General features: G+C 29.7%; 5 protein-coding genes and 8 long non-coding RNA genes across 15 annotated transcripts; 5 read left to right on the top strand and 8 right to left on the bottom strand.

The window, feature by feature from the left end:
• Window positions 1–784: 784 nt before the first annotated feature.
• Window positions 785–1,923, bottom strand: LOC109609549 (fungal protease inhibitor-1). Its single transcript, XM_049967977.1, has 5 exons — window positions 1,909–1,923; window positions 1,645–1,765; window positions 1,457–1,582; window positions 973–1,074; window positions 785–849 (listed from the first exon to the last, which is right to left on the bottom strand). Exons 1-5 carry the CDS (start codon window positions 1,921–1,923, stop codon window positions 833–835), a joined length of 381 nt encoding a protein of 126 aa, XP_049823934.1. The 3' UTR covers window positions 785–832.
• A 420-nt stretch (window positions 1,924–2,343) lies between these two features.
• LOC109609573 (uncharacterized) lies at window positions 2,344–3,897 on the bottom strand. 2 transcript variants are annotated; one of them, XR_007548038.1, is made up of 5 exons: window positions 3,642–3,881; window positions 3,362–3,574; window positions 2,698–3,179; window positions 2,540–2,641; window positions 2,344–2,408 (listed from the first exon to the last, which is right to left on the bottom strand). It is a non-coding gene; the product is annotated as an uncharacterized LOC109609573 (long non-coding RNA). The 2 variants fall into 2 exon arrangements; XR_007548037.1 differs by having other exon boundaries at window positions 2,698–3,574; window positions 3,642–3,897.
• A 138-nt stretch (window positions 3,898–4,035) lies between these two features.
• LOC109609580 (fungal protease inhibitor-1-like) lies at window positions 4,036–4,441 on the top strand. The gene is made up of 2 exons (XM_020026271.2): window positions 4,036–4,256; window positions 4,311–4,441. Exons 1-2 carry the CDS (start codon window positions 4,058–4,060, stop codon window positions 4,418–4,420), a joined length of 309 nt encoding a protein of 102 aa, XP_019881830.1. The 5' UTR covers window positions 4,036–4,057; the 3' UTR covers window positions 4,421–4,441.
• Window positions 4,442–4,914: 473 nt separating this feature from the next.
• LOC126265619 (uncharacterized) lies at window positions 4,915–5,412 on the top strand. The gene is made up of 2 exons (XR_007548122.1): window positions 4,915–5,174; window positions 5,227–5,412. It is a non-coding gene; the product is annotated as an uncharacterized LOC126265619 (long non-coding RNA).
• A 631-nt stretch (window positions 5,413–6,043) lies between these two features.
• LOC126265636 (uncharacterized) lies at window positions 6,044–6,587 on the top strand. The gene is made up of 2 exons (XR_007548137.1): window positions 6,044–6,414; window positions 6,467–6,587. It is a non-coding gene; the product is annotated as an uncharacterized LOC126265636 (long non-coding RNA).
• A 1,361-nt stretch (window positions 6,588–7,948) lies between these two features.
• Window positions 7,949–8,361, bottom strand: LOC126265624 (uncharacterized). Its single transcript, XR_007548126.1, has 2 exons — window positions 8,109–8,361; window positions 7,949–8,055 (listed from the first exon to the last, which is right to left on the bottom strand). It is a non-coding gene; the product is annotated as an uncharacterized LOC126265624 (long non-coding RNA).
• Window positions 8,362–8,682: 321 nt separating this feature from the next.
• LOC126265588 (uncharacterized) lies at window positions 8,683–9,142 on the top strand. Its single transcript, XR_007548089.1, has 2 exons — window positions 8,683–8,932; window positions 8,985–9,142. It is a non-coding gene; the product is annotated as an uncharacterized LOC126265588 (long non-coding RNA).
• A 920-nt stretch (window positions 9,143–10,062) lies between these two features.
• Window positions 10,063–12,315, bottom strand: LOC109609586 (uncharacterized protein DDB_G0274171-like). 2 transcript variants are annotated; one of them, XM_049967301.1, is made up of 12 exons: window positions 12,208–12,315; window positions 11,993–12,094; window positions 11,697–11,936; window positions 11,554–11,649; window positions 11,402–11,500; window positions 11,251–11,346; window positions 11,107–11,196; window positions 10,951–11,055; window positions 10,812–10,901; window positions 10,653–10,757; window positions 10,243–10,602; window positions 10,063–10,195 (listed from the first exon to the last, which is right to left on the bottom strand). In XM_049967301.1, exons 1-12 carry the CDS (start codon window positions 12,263–12,265, stop codon window positions 10,098–10,100), a joined length of 1,539 nt encoding a protein of 512 aa, XP_049823258.1. In that variant the 5' UTR covers window positions 12,266–12,315; the 3' UTR covers window positions 10,063–10,097. The 2 variants fall into 2 exon arrangements, with proteins under 2 accessions (XP_049823258.1, XP_049823259.1); XM_049967302.1 differs by having other exon boundaries at window positions 10,063–10,188.
• Window positions 12,316–14,033: 1,718 nt separating this feature from the next.
• On the bottom strand, window positions 14,034–14,799 carry LOC109609585 (uncharacterized protein DDB_G0274171-like). The gene is made up of 3 exons (XM_020026274.2): window positions 14,611–14,799; window positions 14,274–14,375; window positions 14,034–14,213 (listed from the first exon to the last, which is right to left on the bottom strand). The coding sequence occupies exons 1-3, from the start codon at window positions 14,765–14,767 to the stop codon at window positions 14,089–14,091; spliced, it is 384 nt and encodes a 127-aa protein (XP_019881833.1). The 5' UTR covers window positions 14,768–14,799; the 3' UTR covers window positions 14,034–14,088.
• Window positions 14,800–14,845: 46 nt separating this feature from the next.
• Window positions 14,846–15,520, top strand: LOC109609584 (uncharacterized). Its single transcript, XR_002192387.2, has 3 exons — window positions 14,846–14,981; window positions 15,044–15,354; window positions 15,409–15,520. It is a non-coding gene; the product is annotated as an uncharacterized LOC109609584 (long non-coding RNA).
• A 1,689-nt stretch (window positions 15,521–17,209) lies between these two features.
• LOC109609579 (uncharacterized) lies at window positions 17,210–17,714 on the bottom strand. The gene is made up of 2 exons (XR_002192386.2): window positions 17,409–17,714; window positions 17,210–17,357 (listed from the first exon to the last, which is right to left on the bottom strand). It is a non-coding gene; the product is annotated as an uncharacterized LOC109609579 (long non-coding RNA).
• Window positions 17,715–17,789: 75 nt separating this feature from the next.
• Window positions 17,790–18,249, bottom strand: LOC109609587 (uncharacterized). The gene is made up of 2 exons (XR_002192389.2): window positions 17,975–18,249; window positions 17,790–17,915 (listed from the first exon to the last, which is right to left on the bottom strand). It is a non-coding gene; the product is annotated as an uncharacterized LOC109609587 (long non-coding RNA).
• Window positions 18,250–19,421: 1,172 nt separating this feature from the next.
• On the bottom strand, window positions 19,422–19,930 carry LOC109609582 (uncharacterized). The gene is made up of 2 exons (XM_020026273.2): window positions 19,636–19,930; window positions 19,422–19,579 (listed from the first exon to the last, which is right to left on the bottom strand). The coding sequence occupies exons 1-2, from the start codon at window positions 19,844–19,846 to the stop codon at window positions 19,467–19,469; spliced, it is 324 nt and encodes a 107-aa protein (XP_019881832.1). The 5' UTR covers window positions 19,847–19,930; the 3' UTR covers window positions 19,422–19,466.
• Window positions 19,931–20,288: the final 358 nt, after the last annotated feature.

The following is a 20,288-nucleotide window of genomic DNA, read 5'->3' as shown; positions in this document are numbered from 1 at the left end:
TACACATTTGTTTTGACTCCAATTAAGATAATGTGCGTGCCAGAACCACGATTGTTTATTTAAAAAATAAATATCCTTCTCGAGAATTTTAACATTTTTATTTTAAACAACATTATTTATTCCCAGGAGGATTATAAATTTATTGAGCATCATTTCACTCAAAATTTTCGATTTGAACATATTTTTTTACTTTTATTTTAGACATATTTAATTCCATTGGGTTGTAGTACTAAAAATAATTAGATTAGACATTTTTTGATTTGCAAATTACAAGTTTAAACGACTCACAATTAACACAAGTACCATTTATACACTCTAAACCATAAAGACATATTATTTTAAATATTTCTTCTGATTCTGTATCATACTGAGGACAATGATCATCAACATCTAAAAATAAAATACATAATAACAACAAATATTATATTATTATAAAACTTTTACCTAGACGTTTTACAGACAAGGTGCAATTTTCACAAATAGTTTCAGAACTGATTTGATTAACAAGACTTATAAACATAAATAATACTATGAAGAAATTCATGTTTCTGGTTGATTTTGTTGGACAATTAATGTTCCAGTGTTACGGTTTCTATTTCTTACTTATTTCAACTATTCAGCTGATAAGAATAATCGTTTAGTTGTTAATTATGCCAACAATAAAACTATTTTTAGTTGTATTTTACAACAGCTGGAAAGTCTTTCAATATTGTTCAAACTCCTTATTCATATTAATCTGAAATATTTAAGTAGGGGAAAGTAATAAATAAGTAAAAACAAACAATTCATTGTAAATATAGTTTATTTAACAACGTCATTGGGTAAAAATTGTTTAGTTTGTTGTGTTTGCTGAAAAAAATCATCAATTAAGACACAAACCCTCAAAATAAACATATATATATAATCGAGTTACTTGTGTATAATTTTAGACAGAAGTTGGAATCAATGTTATAACAACAAATAAGTACTCACGATCAGCACACACGCCCATAATGCACTCCAAACCTTCAGCACAGACAACTGTTCTTGGAGGTCCACCCAGATATAGAAGTTGGTAACATTTCTCTCCCTTTCCTGCGTACCAAATTAATTAATTTAAAATCATTCAATAGAACAAACCATCAATAAACCAACCCAGATAGGTCATGCACAAGGGACAACAGTTGCAGTAACCCTTTTCAACGAGGGTTTGTTGGGCGTTACATTTAACTTGCTCACATTTTTCAGGTACACATGGTGGACAGACATAACATAACGTCTTGGTCACCTGGTAAGCCAGAGTTACCAGGAAGAGTGTTACAGCAAATGACTTCATAGTTAGTACTGAAGTACTCTTGGGAAGATTTCAGATTTTATAGTTACACAATTTGCAATTTAAATTGTTCAGTGATAAAATGTCGTATTATTTTTATAAATTGTGCACATTCCCAACTATTTTTTATGTTTTAATACTTACGCAGAATAGTTGTGCAGACGTCACAACAATTGCACCAGCCGCCTTGTGTTTCTTCCTCGTTTTCTTTACAAATTGCTGGGTGACATTTTACAGAAAAACAAATGTCAGGTCCGCATACAAATTTGCCTTCCAGACAACATGTAATTGTTAACATAATGAATATAAACCAAGAAGTAGTCATATTCTACCTTGTATGTGAAACCACTGAATGAAAATATTGCAGAATTGCCACTTATCACCTCCATGCTTGTTCGTTTTAAGTTTTATATTGGACAATTTAGATAAATATATATATAAGTAGGTTGCAAGCTAAAAAAACAGATTATGTGTTTAGTTTATATATTATTTATATTTTATACTATGCTTCTAAGAGTTGATTAAAACTTTTAAATCTTAAGTTGTTCAATGCTAGTGACATCTATCATTAATTCATGTAAGTTTAAGTACAGAACATCCACATAGAACATTCACGAAGTACTAACCTCCCACTAAAAATGGACGAAAAATTGATTTGTAGTGTTTATTCAATAGGTGTCAGGTTTACAGTTTCCTGTATTTGACATTTGACAAAAATTGTGGGAATAATTTCAAATTCAAATTAATTTGTATATAATTACAAAGTATTCTAAATATTACCAGAAATAAAACATGTTTCTAGTTGATTTTGTTAGAGAATTAATGTTCCAGTGTTACAGTTTCTATTTCTTACTTATTTCAACTATTCAACTGATATGAATCGTTTAGTTGTTAATTATGCGAACAATAAATCTAATTTTAGTTATACTTTACAACAGTTGGAAAGTCTTTTAATATTTTTCAAACTCCTTATTGATACTAATCTGAAATATTTAAGTAGGGGAAAGTAATAAATAAGAAAAAACAAACAATTCATTGTAAATATAGTTTATTTAACAATATCATTGGGTAAAAATTGTTTAATTTGTTGTATTTGCTGAAAATAAAATCATCAATCAAGATCCAAAGCCATCAAATAAATATATAATCGAGTTAATTATGTATAATTTTAGACAGACGCAACATTATAAATTGGAATCAACATTATAACAATAAATTAGTACTCACGATCAGCACATACGCCCTTAATGCACTCCAAACCATCAGCACACATAATTGTTGTTGGAGGTCCACCCAGAATTACAATTTGCAGACATTTCTCACCCTTTCCTGCATACCAAATTAATTAATTTAATGTCAGTTAATAGAATAATAAAACAACCAACCCAAATAGGTGATGCACAAGGGACAACAACCACAGTTAGCCTTTTCAACGAGGGTTTGGTTCGCGTTACATTTAACTTGCGCACATTTTTCCGGAACACATGGCGGACATAAAATTATCGAAGTCACCTGGTAAACCAGAGTTACCAGGAGAAGTGTTACAACAAACGATTTCATAGTTAACACTGATGAGCTTTTGGGAAGATTTTTATAATTTTATAGTTGTACCCTTACACGATTAGCAATTTAAATTATACGGTGATAAAATGTAATTATTTTTATGCAAAATCGGGGATTTTTATAAATTATGCACATTCCCAACAATTTTTTATTTTTTAGTACTTACACAGAATAGTTTGTAGACGTCACTACAATTACACCATCCACCTCGTGTTTTTTCTCCGTTTTCTTTATAAATTGCTCGACTACATTTTACAAAAAAACAAATATCTCATTCTACCTGGTATGTGAACCCCCTGATTAACTGAAAATATTGCAGAATTGCTAATTATCACCTCTATGCTTATATAATAAAACGGATTATGTATTTAATTTATACTATACTTCTAAGACTTGATTAGAACTTTAGTCTTTAGTTGTTCAATGTTAGAGACATCTACCATTAATTCATTTAAGTATAATCACAGAACACCTCAGTATAACTACCTGTAATATTTTTAGAATTCTACAATAATTAGATGTGTGTTTATTACGGCAGGATGCCGTATTAATTATTTTTCTAGTATAACTAACACTAGTCAGATGCCGCTTTTGAAATTTAAATTTGTACTTTTTTTAATAATAATAACATTAGGCCAGATTTACAGCGCCTTGTGGGTGGTGGGTTTGCACAATCACTGGAACATCTTTCGTTCTCCCCTACGAATTCAAAATTATTAAAATATCATATATGAATTATCATATAAATTTCATAAAAATTATTTACCTAAAACAGTGATGCACACATCGCAACAGTAACAATATCCTCCCTTCCCAATCACTTGTCCCGCAGGACATTTTAAGGGTGGTTTTTGGCACTCAACTGTGTCGCAAGTTTCACAAAAAATCGTACAAGAGTAAGAGTACGAAATAAAAGTGAACGAAATTAGCACAAATAAAATTTTCATTCTAAATGTTTGTAACAACTGTTGAATAAGTGAATCGTGCTTATCTATTTATGAACGTATCAAGTCCATGCAAATTTATATGTATTCTTTTAAAAATTGCCAAATGCAGAGTTGTAATGAACATGTTTTACTTTTTCTTAATGTTTTTTAGTTTTATGTAAATTATTCACTGCTGATAAGAAAAGTATAAAACACTGTTCGGATATAGAAAAATTCACAGTAAAATTGTTTCACCATGAAATACCTGTTGTTGATAGTCATTTTCGCCTTCGTTTGTTACGAGGCAATTAATGCTGCCATTCTGTGCAGAAGTGCCTCGTTCAATTTTTGTGACAAAGTCGACTGCTCGTCCGAACCAAAATGTTGTCCTAAGGGCAAAACTTTAACCAAAGGTGGCTTCTGTCTTTGCTGTAATGTTTGTGCCACTATTTTGAGTAAGTTTGTTCAAATAACATGTTGAATGAATCTATTGACGGTATTTTTTGCAGAGGAAGGTGAACAATGTCCGGTTAGTTTAGTCATAGGGGGACCCCCGCCCACAGTTTACTGCGAAGAAGGTTTGCAGTGCATTAACAGCACTTGTCAAGCTGCCCAATGAGAAAATAAATAATTCGATTAAGATCTGCCGCATTATTAAATCCCCAAATCTACTAAATTATGTTAATCAGCCTCTGGTAGGATAAATTAATGTTGCTGTTTTTAGTAGCACATTCAGGTTTTTACACTGGTCAGTTTCCAGTTGTTGTGGTGGAATTTGCAAAAAAGTGGAAAATTAAATATGTCAATTTCACGCAAAAAATGTTTATAGAAAAATAATAAAATATAAATGTGTTTTATTTTTAACAATAAATAAAATATATAGGAATAACTACTTGAATAATACAATCATGCAATTAACTCAACCTTGAAATTATTTCATAATTTAAAGTGCAATATTAAAGTTTATCAGTGACTGATATTATAAATACCGAGATATTATTGAACATAATTTACTCAAATATTAAAATTATTCGATAGTTGAAAATATAATAATTATGTAATTAAATTTGTATGATGAACATTTTAAACGTTCCGGAATAATTTTTTCGCCGTTTAATCACTTTGGGTTGCCTATTTTGTTACCACAAGATCACCTTGACAAGCAATCAATATAAGTAACTTCCTCACCTCAAACGACAAAATGAAGTTTATCGTGGTTTGCGCAATTTTCCTGTGTCCTATTTACGCATCAGTATGCCAACCAAATGTTTGCTCCACCTACGATTGCAGCAACGAACCTCGTTCTTGTGAAGGGGGACAAGTTTTATCTAAAGGAGCTTGTGGCTGCTGTAACATGTGTGTTACATATTTGAGTAAGAATTGTTGTTTATTAAAATATTAGAAAATGATTTTGTTTTGTTTTAGATGAGGGGCAGTATTGTCTACGTTTAGGCATAGGAGATCCACCACTAAGTGTTCAGTGTGATCCCCAATTGGAATGTGTAAACAATAGGTGTCAAAAAATTTAACAATATTGTAATAGTAATGATAATATGTCAGTATATTATTATATTTTTGTTACAATAAATATTTAAAAATTTATTACTCAAATTGGAATGTATTAATTAATTAAATATTCCTATTATCTGTTGTATTTTAAAATTTACTTTTATTATATTGAAATGTATTATAAAAATTCTTTTAATATATTTATTGATAAAATATTATGTATTTGTTTTTGTTTTTTAATTTTTTAAAATATATTCTCTTCTACTTTCGTAGAAAATACATTAGCCAGATTTCATTATAACAATTAATTCAACTAATATTTAATAATAATTTATTCTTCTCATTATAATACTGAGTATTTTAAAATCTTTCGTAGAATTTTATTTATTTATATTTTTTTGAATTTATTAAGTTTATTCCATCACATTATTTTAATATATATTTTTATCATTTTTAAAATCACATTTTCTTAATAAAATATTACATACTTTCGTAGATTTTTTTTAATTTATTAAATTTATTCCAACATATTATTTTAATATATTTTTATATTCTCTGTATTTTCCATATTCTCCACATTCTATGTATTTTCTATATTCTTTATATTCTCTATATTCTCTATTTTCTCTATATTCTTCATATTCTGTATATTCTATATATTCTGTAACATATAAATACAGAGATATGTACTTTTTCTTTATAATATTTAAATTTAAAATTTTGCACATAATTATCACAATATTATTTTCTAATTGCTGCTTGAAAATAATCATGTAATTAAATTTACTTGTATTATGAACATTTTATACGTTCCGGAATATTTTTTATGCCGTTTAATCACGCCATACCTCGAGTTGCATATTTTGTTATCCTCATATCACATTGTCAAGCAGTATAAATACCTTCAGCCAATCCTTATTTCAAACTACAAAATGAAGTTCATAGTTGTTTGTGCCATCTTCCTGTGCCCCATTTACGCATCAGTATGCCTGAAAAATGTTTGCTCCACCATTGATTGCAGCAACGAACCTTGTTCGTGTGAAGAGGGACAAGTTTTATCTAAAGGATATTGTGGCTGCTGTAACATATGTGTTACACTTTTAAGTAAGAAATGTAGTTTATGAAAATATTTGATGATTATTTTGTTTTGTTACAGAAGAAGGACAGTTTTGCCTACTTTTAGGAATTGGAGATCCACCGCCACGTGCTCAATGTGGTCCAGGATTGAAATGTGTGAAAAATAGATGTCAAAAAATTTAATAATATTGTAATAATATTGTAATAATATATAAATATATATATATATATATATATATATATATATATATATATATATATATATATATATATATATATATATATATAAATATTCTTAAACATATAAATAAAATAATAAATATGTTTTTTATAACAATTAATAAATATTTAATAATAATTCAATATTTTTATTATTGTCTCTCTATATTCTCTATATTCTTTATATTCTCTATATTCTCTATATTCTCTATATTCACTATATTCTCTAGATTCTCTATAATGTTTTGAATAGTTTGTATATTCTGTACATTCTTGAACATATAAATACAGAGATATGTATTTATTCTTTATTATATTTATATTTAAAATTTTGCACATAATTACCACAATATTATTTTCCAATTGCTTCTTGAAAATAATTATGTAATTAAATTTATTTGTATTATAAACATTTTAAACGTTCCGGAATAATTTTTTCGCCGTTTAATCACTCCATACCTTGAGTTGCAAATTTTATTATCACCATATCACCTTGCCCAACAAGCAATATAAGTACCTTCAGCAAATCCTCACCTCAATCAACAAAATGAAGTTAATCGTGATTTACGCAATTTTTTTGTGCCCCATTTACGCATCAAGATGCCAACCAAATGTTTGCTCCACCTACGATTGCAGCAACGAACCTCGTTCTTGTGAAGAGGGACAAGTTTTATCTAAAGGAGCTTGTGGTTGCTGTAACATGTGTGTTACATATTTGAGTAAGAATTGTTGTTTATTAAAATATTTGAAAATGATTTTGTTTTGTTTTAGATGAGGGGCAGTATTGTCTGCGTTTAGGCATAGGAGATCCACCACTAAGTGTTCAGTGTGGTCCAAAATTGATATGTATAAACAATAGATGTCAAAAAATTTAACAATATTGTAATAATAATAATGATAATATATCAATATATTAATATATTTTTTTTTTTCAATAAATATTTAAAAGCTTATTACTCAAATTTCAGTGTGTTAATTAATTAAATATTTGCACATTTCAAAATCGTATTTTTTTACTTAATTGTAGCTTAACTCTAGTCACAGGTAGTTTATACCATTCTTCTTTACCCTATTTCCGCTACAGTATGCCTGAAAAGTGTGTGCTCCTTTGCGAATTGTAGTTCTGAACCTACTTCGTGTGCAGAAGGAGTCTAAAGTTTTGTCTAAAGGTTTTAGTGGTTGCTGCAATATATGTGTTATACTTTTAAGTATGTGTTATTGTTTATTAAAATATTTGTATGTGACTTTAGTTATTTTTAGCTGAGCTACAGCCTTGCCTACTTTTGGAGCTTGGTGGCCCACTACCAGATGCTCGTTGTGGTTGATACATTTACAAATAGTCTATTTTGGCACATTTATTTTGTTTGCAGTACAATCCTTCTCCGCAGGTTACAGTCTGAGAAATCGCGCCACCAATCAAACTTTCAGGACTGCAGTCCTCCCCTTCGCCTACAATGAAACTTAGACCTAAAAAGTGTTAATGTAAAGTATATGGTGGTTACCAATGATTCGCCTACATATGTCACAACAGAGACAATTGCCTCCTTTTCCACGTAATTCTCCGTCTCTGCACTTCACCTCAAGGCATTTAACATTGTCACAAGCCCAAGGGACACATGTTAGACTTAATACTAGATTTATACTAATTAGAACATAAAAAAATACGAATATTTTATCTGACATGTTTGTAGTAATGAATTTAGATTGTATCTGTTAAAAGTTGATGGTGTCAAGGTTATATACAATATCATGGGTTTTTTTGGGATAAAACTGGCTTATTATTCTAATAATTTATCTTAAACAGAAATTATGTAATTATGCATTATTTCTTGTAATAAAATTTTATTATAAAACAACCAGACAAAAACAAATGTATGAAGAAACAAATTTTTCTAATTTTATTTTTTAATTGGTACTTGAGATCATATTATTCGAAAAGAACATATAAATCTATTTCATAAAAATTAAAATTAATAATTATAGAAAATGATCATTAATCTCATTTGTAGTACAATTAAAAGAAATTAAATTTTGCACGTTCCCACACAATTTCCCCACTTACTCGCTTAGTCGAGTCACAAATTTAGTTATCATCACCTTGTAAACCAGAAAGTATAAATACCGACGTGGTCAATCTTCCTTTTAAACAACGAAATGAAGTTTATCGTGATCTGTGCCGTTCTACTGTGCCCTATTTATGCCCTTGTGTGCCCGCCAAATTATTGCTCCACCGTTGATTGCAGCGACGAACCTTATTCGTGTGAAGAAGGGCAGGTTATATCCAAAGGATTTTGCGGCTGCTGCAACATATGCGTCACACTTTTAAGTATGGATTGTGGCTTACTAAATGATTTGAGGATGATTTTGTTTTGATTTAGATGAAGGAGAGACTTGTATACTTTTGGGAATTGGAGGGCCACCACCACGTGCCCGTTGTGCACCGGGGTTGGAATGTCTGAACAGGAAGTGCCAAAAAATTTAACGATCTTTGTTGTAATTTTATTTAACAAGATAAAATAAATTCGTGCGTTCACAATTATTATAGTTTAACACATTTGTCGTTTTGCTTGCAGTATAATCCTTCTCCACAGGTTACGGTGTCAGAAATCACTCCCCCAATTAAACTTCCGGAGTTGCAGTCTTCCCCTTCACCTGCAATTAGCTTACATTAGCACAAAAAATATGGAAAATGAGTGATTACCGATAATTTTCCTGCAGACGTCACAACAAAGACATAGGCCACCTTTTCCACGCACCTCCCCATCTTTGCATTGAACTTCAGGACATTTAACTTCATCGCAGGCCCAAGAGGCACATTTTAAACTTAACACTAAATTCACACTAAATAACAAACAAAATAATACTAATGTTTTCTTGGACATGTTTACAGTTGTGAATTTTGTTTACATCTGATAGAGCATCAATGCTTTCAAGGTTATTAACATAAAAAGTAAAATCTAAATAACAATAAAAATTGCACAAAACAAAACAACAAAAATTTTACTACAAACTGTTTATTTATAAACATTTTTAGATAAGATTATTTTGTGAGTTTTGAAATCCTTTATTGTAAATAAACTAATCAGTGAATTCCCATTGCCAAAATTAGCATGTGACTGATAATCATGTGTTATTTAAAAGAGCTCATTAAATAGCAATATTTGTTTACAGTTTATTAAGTTTCACTGTCTAAAAACTATATATAAAAGTTGTTTCTGTGCAAACCTGTTTCTACCAATGTGTATACCAATAGAAAACCATTTGATCCGACTGAATTTTGAGAGAAACATCATGCTTGACAGAGACAATAAAAGTTTACAAATTTACTCCGTACTGTCTCTGTCATGCATGATGCTTCTCTCAAAATTCAATGGTATCAAAGACTTTCCTATCGGTATAGTTTTTTGCAAAAAACACCTAAAATTAAATTTTATTAAAGGGTATAAAGAAAACTCATTTATCAATTAATCATTTATATATTATGTTTACCATTAAAAAATGATAGGAGCACACTCGTAACAGCATCCCCTCTTGATCTTCATAGAACGAGCAAAACAGTTGATTGCAGGATACTGAATCAAACTACAATCTGGAAAAATCAATACACATTTGTATTAAGCAAATTCAATTACTCACCTAAAAGAGTGTCCTGACATATTGGACAGCAATCACATGGAGGCACGACAAGGATCTGATGTGGATAGCAAACTGGCACTTTACATTGTAATTTAGAACAATCTGGTTTACAACTTGGTTGTCGCAGAAGGCTGGAAGATTTATCCTGGCATATTTTGCAACAACCGCAAGGATCAGGGACGAGGATTTGGTTCGGGGTGCAAACGGGCGGTCTGCACACCACTTGGTCGCAAGGCACCGTACACAAGGCTCTCGGTTTGCAAACTGGACAACAGCTGCAACCTGGCTCTTTGACCAACTGTTCCGTTGCTGCACACACTATGGCCGGGCAGAATACTTTCGAACAGTCGTTAAGACATGCTGAAATAATGACATAAATATTATGTCTAAGTGATTTTTGAATGACATACCTGGTACACATGTGGGACAGCAACTTCCAGGTTTGGTGCCCAAAACGTACCCTGGTGCACATCTAAGAAGGGGACACAATTGTTTGTTGCACGTGGCTGGAGGATCTATCTTAGAATTTATTAATATATGTGACTCGTTGGATGAAAGTTGTTATTTACCTGGTACGCAACTAGAACAACAATCTCCTGGTAACTTTTCAGCATGGTAGCCACTAATGCAGTTAATAAGGGGACATACATTTGGACAGACTAAAAAATAATTAACTAACCGAAGCGCAATTTAATTTGGTGAACTTACTTGGAACGCACGAAGGACAACAATCTCCAGGCTTAGCTTTTAAAACGAATCCTTCCATGCAAAATAATTGAGGACACAACTCGGGCTTGCAACTCGTCGGAAGATCTAATTTTTCAGTTAAGTTCAGTACATGATTGATGTTTAGTTGAATCTTACCTTTGACACATTTTGGACAACAATCTGCAGGACCTTTCTCCTCATGGTATCCCGGAGCGCAACCGATAAATGGACAAAATTTAGGACAAACTGGAACTAAACTGGTGAATAAAAGTACATTTTTGCTTGTCAGTTACACTTTACTTGGTGCACAGGTGGCGCAACATTCTCCAGGCTTTTTCACTTCTTCGAATCCTGCTGCACATTTCACTGAAGGACATTCAACTCCATGACAGTCGTCTAGAAATACAACAATAAATGTTTGTGTATCGCTTGTGAACGATTGGGGTTTCACCTGGTTCACAAACATTGCAACAGTCTCCTAGTCGTTTGACACTGTGGTAACCAGGTGCACATTTGATCAATGGACAAACGTCTGATTTAGAACACTCTTCTAAAATACAATTTTACATTGCACCTTAAATTATTTATTAGTTACGTCCCTACCTTCACATTTGAAGCAACATTCACCAGGTTTTTTGAGTTGGTTAACTCCTTTTGGACAAATAGGAGTTGTACAACAGGTTTTTGAACAATCTACAACTAAACAACCCATAGAAACTTTATTTATTAAATTTCAGCAAATTTACCAGGTTTGTCTTGACAAATTCCACAACAACCACAAGGTGGTTTAACAATAATTTGTCCCGGCTTACAAAGGGGAATGTTACATCTAACTAGAGTACAATTCGGTTTACAAGGCAAAGGTATATCTCTACAAACATCACAACAGCCACAAAGTGGTCTCACAGCCACCTGATTAGGTTTGCATTGCAATGGAGGACATTTAATACCGTTGCACACAAACAGACAGATCGGATGAGGAATTTCTAAACAATAAAAGTTAAATTACTCCAAATTTTTATACTCTTATTTTATAACATACCTGGCTCGCACGTTGGACAACAGTTCTCAGGTTGTTGGACAAGTTTGTACCCTCTCACGCACACAATAGGGTCACAAGGTTCAGGACAATCTAAGGCTTCACCTGCATACAAAATGAAAGAAGTTTTACCAGTAATGGAATGATGCTAACCTACTGGTGGTGTCCAGTCCTATAAATTATTAAAACTATTAGTATATTTAACGTAAATGCCTTACTTGGATTGACAAAAAATCCACAGAAAGTGAGTGCTAAAAGTATCAGTAGCCGCAACATTGTGCTCACTATATATTTTTTAATTAATATGCCACTTTTATATGTTATACTTTTGAAAATTAACACGTTTGAACTGATTTCTGTATTTCCAATAAGTTGTAATTGATATTTTTGTTATAATTGGGCGTGTTTGAATGAATCTGTTGTTCAGGCATTTAAATGAATAATAATCAGTAGCAATATGTGTGTATTATTTATATCTATACAAGAAAATGTTTCAAAAGTTTTTTATTATATTTTAGCACGTCATTTAGATTAAACAAGACGAAGGAAATGTAATTTAACATGCTTTATTTAATAATATGTATCAAGCAAATATTTTGCAAATTAACATACATATGTAATAAAGGAAATCCTTTTTTAAATGGCCTTTGCAGGAATTTTTATCTTTTTTTTTGCAATATGTGGAGGTTAATGTATGTGGATTTTCTTTAATGATGAGACAACGTGATAAAATAAAATAACACAACGTAGTTATGCATTTTAAGTAGTTTTAAGTATTATAATCAATAAAACAAAAAATAAAAATTTAAATACAGAATTCGTCAAGGACCTAAATTATTAAACATCACAAAATTAAATAAACGTGCAACTAATTGAATTAATTTATTAATTTATAGTTCAGCAACTTGGACAATATTCACAAACTGGCTGATAAAATTCTTCCCTCATATTGTGTTTTTTAGAAAGCACATCTAACAATTTAGCTTTCTTATATGTTACATTTCTCAGCTCCAATATCAGTAATATATTAAAATATTAAATATAAACGTTAATAATAAATTGGTTTTTATTAGAGGGGAGTACCACATTTTAATTTTTTCTAATTGTCAGTAATAAATATTAAAATTAATATTAAATAAATATTAAAATATTTAACATCTACGAAATTTCTAGTAAAGATTATATTATTTACAAGCTGTTTATTACACTTCTATAACCAAAAAATTTTTAATTATAAAAATTTCATGAAAATTATTGAGAAATAAATTTCTTGTGAAAGCAAAATTGGATGAAATTTCGGTCCTCTCGAACAATTTAATTTCTAAGAAAATTTCCCGTATGAGTAGTAAATACTAATGAGCCATACTTTCGAAATTTTTTCAACAATTACGTGTGGTAGCCTTAAAGAAATATATATACATACAGTATATATATAAAACGTAAAAAACTACTAAAATCTCCAAAATTCATTAAAAACGTGAGAAATTACTAAAAACGTAAAGTGACCTAAATCCATACGATCATTTTTCATACGATGAAAAACCGTACGATCAAATTCCATACGACATTTTCCATATGATTAAAGTTCGTACGATCATTTTCCATACGATGAAAATCCGTACGATCAAAATTGCTGAAAACGTAAGAAATAACTAAAAGACATAATTATTTTATTAATAGAACAATTCTTTTTAGTTTAAATTAATTTTATTATTGACCAGCTATACCCGCGACTTCATCCGGGAGGCGCCCGACGTGACGGCCCAGTGGTGGCGTATCAGTCAAAATCGGTCCAGCCATTTCAGAGATTAGCCGGAACTGACAAACTGAGAGACAAAACTTGTAAAAAATGTTATTTTGATGTATGTACCGTATTTATATTCATATGTATGTAGTAAAAAACGGTTATTTCAATATTACAAACAGACACTCCAATTTTATTTATATGTATAGATGTAATTTCTTAATAACAAATTGTTTTTTATTAGAGGGGAGTACCACATTTTAAATTTTTTTAATTGTTTTATTTTAATAAAAAATAAAATTTAGTACAGTAACTTTATTTAATTAAGCAAATATTATAACACAATAAAGTTTTATCAACCTATGGTTAAGGTGTGATTTTGACAAGGACAACAGTTACAATATCCTCCATAATTTTGTCCTACGTCACAATTATAAGCTACACATCTTACAGTTGCACAAGCATCTTCTTTACAACAAGCTAAAAATAAAAAGAATGTAAATTATTCATTTATTTATTTATGATAAAAATTTTCCTTACGAGTTTTCCTGCATATTGAGCAACATTGATTGGGAGGTTTGTAAATCTCCTCTCCTACATTACATTCAGGTGTAGCACATAATTCACTGCAATTTGGTTTATCTGTTGAAACAAACGTATAATAATTTTATAAAATTAAAAAAATAAATTTTAGTTACAATCTACAGCAAACACCAGAGCAACAATTGTTGTTGACAAACAAAGTAATTTAAGCATTGTCCCACAATTTTACAACGAACTGATTAATTAATTATTTTTTTGCTACTTATAACATGAATAATAAAATAATAATACTAATCTGAGTTCATAAATTATTCGTAGATTATGGTTTGTTTACCTTCAATTTTGGTACACTCCGGGCAACTTTTATTGTCCTTTCTAGCTAATTCGTATCCTGTCAGGCATTTGTATAAAGGACATTCAGTTGGACAATCATTTTTTTCCACTGCTTCGTTGTTTATAACGAGTAATAACAATAAACTAAACTTATACATGATAACTGGTATAATGAAGCATTATTATATTTTTTGTGATTTATATACGTAAACACCACCGCTATCTCTTTTAAAATAATGTTCTTGTTTTTGCTGTGAATTCACTGATTTAGAAATATTATTTTTTACGTAAGCGATCATAGCGGGGAATTACCACATTTTAAACTAGATAAAAATAAAACAACATATAGTGTTTATTAGATGTAGAGAACTGGTGAGTTTTTACAAGATTCAATTTAAAGATTTAGTTCTTAAAACGTCGTTTGTTGTTTTTAGCTTGTGAATTGGTAGAAAAACCTGTATGTTGATACAATATTTAAATCAGAATAATTTATTCAAGATAACAACTTGAGTATAAAATAGCAACACATCCAACCACATTTGTTAAAACAAAATGTTGAAACTCTACTTAATCACACTGACAATTTTTCTAGCTAAGGCACAATCGAAGCAAAATGTGACAGATATTATTCCAAATCCTCCATTTATTTGTTTTGTGCCTTGTCCTTCCAATTCTTGTTGCACAGATGAAATCTACATTCCCAATTACGAGAAAGATGCTTGTGGCTGTACAGGTTCATGCATGAGTAAGTTGCACATAACATATTTAATTTTTTTATACATTTTATTTTGTTTTGTAGAATGTCAAGAATTTTGCAATAGAGTTTTTTGTCCCGCCAAAGATGAAGATGTTCATCCAGCTTTGATCAGTTGCAAATGTTGCGGATATTAAAAAAAAAACATACTGTATTAATTATTTATTTATTCATTAAATAAATTATTAATAGAAAATCATAAATGAATGTAACCACATGTGAAACAACAGAAACAAATTCCTCCAACCATCGGATTCAAAGCACATTGCGAACATAAATTTTCACAATAATCTCTGCAGTCTGAAACAATAACAAATTAATGTGCAAAAAAATTAATGATTTAATACTTACAATATATAGATGTTGACGTTGAAGATGAAGTAGTAGATTCAGTATTAGTAGTGTTTTGAGTCTTTGCACAAACAAAAAGTACAAATAACACGACAGTTAATAACTTAAACATCTTGTAATATTTTAACAATTGCAAAGAAACTGTGATATTTATAATCTTTAGTCCAGTCTTGATTATTTATAAGGTTGTTATTATATTTGAATTAGCACAAAAAAGGCATAAATCGAAATGGAAAAAATAAATTTATGAAGATTTTTGATAATAATCCGTTGTGCGTCACTTGCTAATATATATTTGTTTATTTATATTTTAAAAAAATATATCAATTACAAATTTCCATGTATACATAAATAATAAAGGCACACACGTAAATAAGACATATTTTGTGTGTCTAAGATTTATTAAAGGTAATTTTTCACATTCACAAACATCTTTTACAACAGGAACAAATTCCATTTTCTACCCATGGTCTAAAACAACGTTGAGGGCAGTCAACATCAAAACAAATATCAAAACAACCTAAAAGACAACAAATATTTAATTTTATTTAAGTTATAATATAATTACATACTTTTACAAGTGGGACACCCACAATCTGGACTTTCAGGAGGTACTAGAACCTCGCCAGGGGGGCATTTAATGATTAACTCACAGAAAATCTGACATTTTGGGGGTTCTATTATTTTTACACTTTTATTTGTGTCTAGGGAATCTACCAGAATTATAATAAAAGTCAGACTTAATAACTTTAACATTGTTGCAATGTTCTGTGGACAGTTTTTTGTGCACCGATTATATTTAATCAACATAAATGTTCAGTGGGTTGAAAGCTGATAAGTTAAAAAATATAAAAAGTTATATCATTAATTATTCAGTTTTTAATTTCTTTATGCTCTATTTTATAAATCAGTTTGATAAAACAAAAAAACAATTAACGACAAATTCTGTATAGTATAAGTTCATTAATTGGCGGTTTTTATGGTTATTTTAAAATTATAAATATAAAAAGTATATTTATAATTTTGTCATCATAATTAAATCATCAATAAATAGTCAAAAACAACGACCTCGTTGATATCCGCATCATTTTAAATAATGATTATACTAAGATTTGTTAATCTTTGTTGTGTTTAAATAACTAAATATGTATGAAGGAATTGTGTGTAAGTATATTTTTTATTAGAGATACTGGTAATAAAGATAAAATGAAATATTTAATGAAACAAAATTTTAAAACAAAATATTTTAATCCGCCCTTTATAAAAATAATAAATAATAATTTATATTTGAAAATAATTTATTACTAGTTGTATAATACAATATGTTTAAATGGTAAAGGAAACAATTGTAACCATATATCAAAATGAAATTAATTTCTTTTAATTTCTTAAAATTAATTAATATTATCCTGAACAAAGTCGCCACAAAACTTACTCAAAATTAAAATTTTTTATTTCCTTAGTTCACTTAATTTGGTTAAGAAAATCACAAAAATATGAGAAATATAGTTTATTTATATATTGTAAATGGATGAATTTTATTTAATTGCATAAAGTACAACAATTACATACTCCGCCTTTATGAGGATTGGGACACCAAACATAAACAGGACATACAGTCTTGTTGCAATATGCGTTACAATCTAAAATAAAACAAAATAAATTTATATAAAACGAATATAAAAATAACATACCTTTTACACAAATTTTACAACAACCATCGTAAAAAATTTGAGAAGTTGATGTACATGGTTCAGATTTAGGACAATTATAAATTCCTGTACAGTTTTTAGGAATACAACTTGCTGCTATACTTGCAATTGCAGTAGCAAAAATTACTAGTGAAATTTTAATCATTTTTATGTAAGTACGTAACTGAAATGTTAAAGAAACTATTTTGCTTTATATGTATTTGACAGCCGATAATAACCACGAACTATAGTAGTAATGTATGATATGTTCACATTAATATACATTACTATAATTAACAATCAACACGAAAAAACACTTATTTTTTCCACTGAAATATTAAATATTAGTTTTCAAGCAACCTTAACATTAAAAAATAACTAAAACCAGCTTAGAAATTAAGTTTATTATTTAATTACACAAAGTACAACAATTACAAATGCCTCCAGGATGTGGATTGGGACACCAGAAGTACTGAGGGCAAACAATCTTCTTACAATATGCTTTGCAATCTGAAAATTACAACTTTATTAAATACACATCAGGAAAAAAAACATAAAACACAACATACCCTTTATGCAAACTTTACAACAATTATTGGGACCGTCATAAAAAACTTGCGAAAGAGGAGTACAACGTTCAGATTTGGGACATTCGTATTTTTCGGCGCATTTATTAACGTAGGCGTGCAACGTTGTAATTGCGATTGCGAACGTGAAAATCACAAGTGTTTTATTCATAGTTTCGTTTTAACAACTGGATATAGTTAACAGGATTAATATAATTATATACGGTTTTTTTTTCGGTGGGTAATAAACCAGCAACGTCACAAACGTATAACGGAAATACCCGTATTTTATGTTATTAATTGAAGATGAGATAATAGTGTTGTGAAAAACATGAAGGCTGTTCGATATGTGTGCATAATATTATAGTATTTTCTTGAATTTATTTATATTTACGACATTTTTGAAATATTTAAATACTACTCCGATAATAAATAGTTTTATATTCATACAATTTTAATAAGTCCTTGCAATTTTGAAATGATATTAAAAGACAATGATAATAATAAAAACACACTAATTTTATCAAGCACATTACTATTATTATTATATTATTATTATTAATTACTATTACTATTACCATCCCCATCACCATTTCCATTACCATTACTATTTACTATTATTATTATTATTTATCATTGTTTTATTTTTTATGAAAATTTGAAGGAATTTTCGGTATGTTTCATTGAGATTATTTATTAGATTTGATTAAAAGTGAACATTTGTCCTCGCAAGAGTGACAGAGAAAGAAATACATGTTCATGAGCGTACGAGAGGGACCAAAGTAACGATCGGCGGATGCGCCGGTTTAGTGAGCTGTGAATATTAGTGTGTTATTTCTAATTTTAATTACTTTTTTATATATTAATAAAAAATATTTATTGATAATAAGATATACAAGTAGAAATAGTATATTTTTATTATATAAATTAGTATTTCTGCATTTTATAAAGTGTGCAGATTAAAATATTTTTTTTTACTACCAGAATCTAAAATAAAATGTATAGTTACCCACGGGTGGCATAAAACAACACGTATATAATTTACCTGAGACCGGAATACAAATACCATGACATTGACCCTTTCCGAAATCCAAAATGGTTTCGTTTGCTTGACAAGATTTTGGTTTCTTACACCGGAGAGTATTGCAAACATTTTCTTTTAAACAATTATCGACAAAAACTGGAGCCACAATTTATTCATTTTTGCAAAATTATTCACCATCACATACGCTTATTCTGTGACTAGAATTTGGATTTGACTTAAATAATACACAACTCCTTAATACATATTTAGTTACTTAAATACAACAAAAATTAACAAATCTTAATTTAAAATGATGAGGATATAAACGAGGTCGTTGTTTTTGACAATTTATTGATGATTTAATTATTTATAAATACACTTTATATAACATACTTATAATTTTGAAGTAACCATAAAAACTGCCAATTAATGAACATCAAACTTTATTTATTAACGTGTATAAAAATAAACCTAGGCACATCCTGGACAACAATTGCAAGGACCAGTTTGATTAGGGATCTCCTTTCCAACACAACCTACTAACACGCAGGGAACATTGTCGCATCCTTTCGAACAATCGATGGCTGGAAGCAATTATTATAAAACGGTACACATAAACAATTCATCTAAAAACTCTTACTTTGTGAGGTGTTATTACTGTTGACGCAAACACCGCAACAGTTGCACGTTCCAAAGTTGAGGAGCGTCTGGTCTTTGGCACATGAAGTTTCTTTGGCGCATCTGATCAAATCGCAAACTTTTTTGTCCGTACAATCTGGATCTGGACTGATTGTCGTGGTCTTTACTGCGACTGCCGCAGCTATCAAAATAAGCACGGACAACTTGTACATTTTCTCGTCTTGAAAAGCCGTTTGTTAAGGTGCGACGACTTTTAGGTATTTATATTCAGCACAACCCATTGATGAACTGATAATATGCCTTGGGTCGGCTTTAATGGGTCTTCTGTGAATATGCATAAAAATTCTAAGCATTTTTTAGTTGTTTTAAGCCAACTAATGATCCAAGGTTATTGCTGTTTTCGTCTGTAGACGGTGCGATTTTTAATATGGTATATATTTTATGGGGAATAACTGTACTTTATTGACGTTAAAAGGTTCTTACTAATTAATTTATGATTATGTCGTTACATTCCTAACAAAAATAGCCGTAAAAATGCAGATTGTTCATTAATATACATATACGTATGAAGCGATAAAAATATTAAACCGTAAAATGAATGTTTGGTGAATATTTGCATAAAATATCTGAAATTGTACCTTAGTATTTGCTCAT

Source organism: Aethina tumida, chromosome 5 (genome assembly GCF_024364675.1).
Source record: "Aethina tumida isolate Nest 87 chromosome 5, icAetTumi1.1, whole genome shotgun sequence".
In the NCBI taxonomy this organism is placed as follows: Eukaryota; Metazoa; Arthropoda; class Insecta; order Coleoptera; family Nitidulidae; genus Aethina; species Aethina tumida.
Note: the sequence above shows the minus strand (reverse complement) of the source record. Positions and strands in the feature narration are given on the sequence as shown.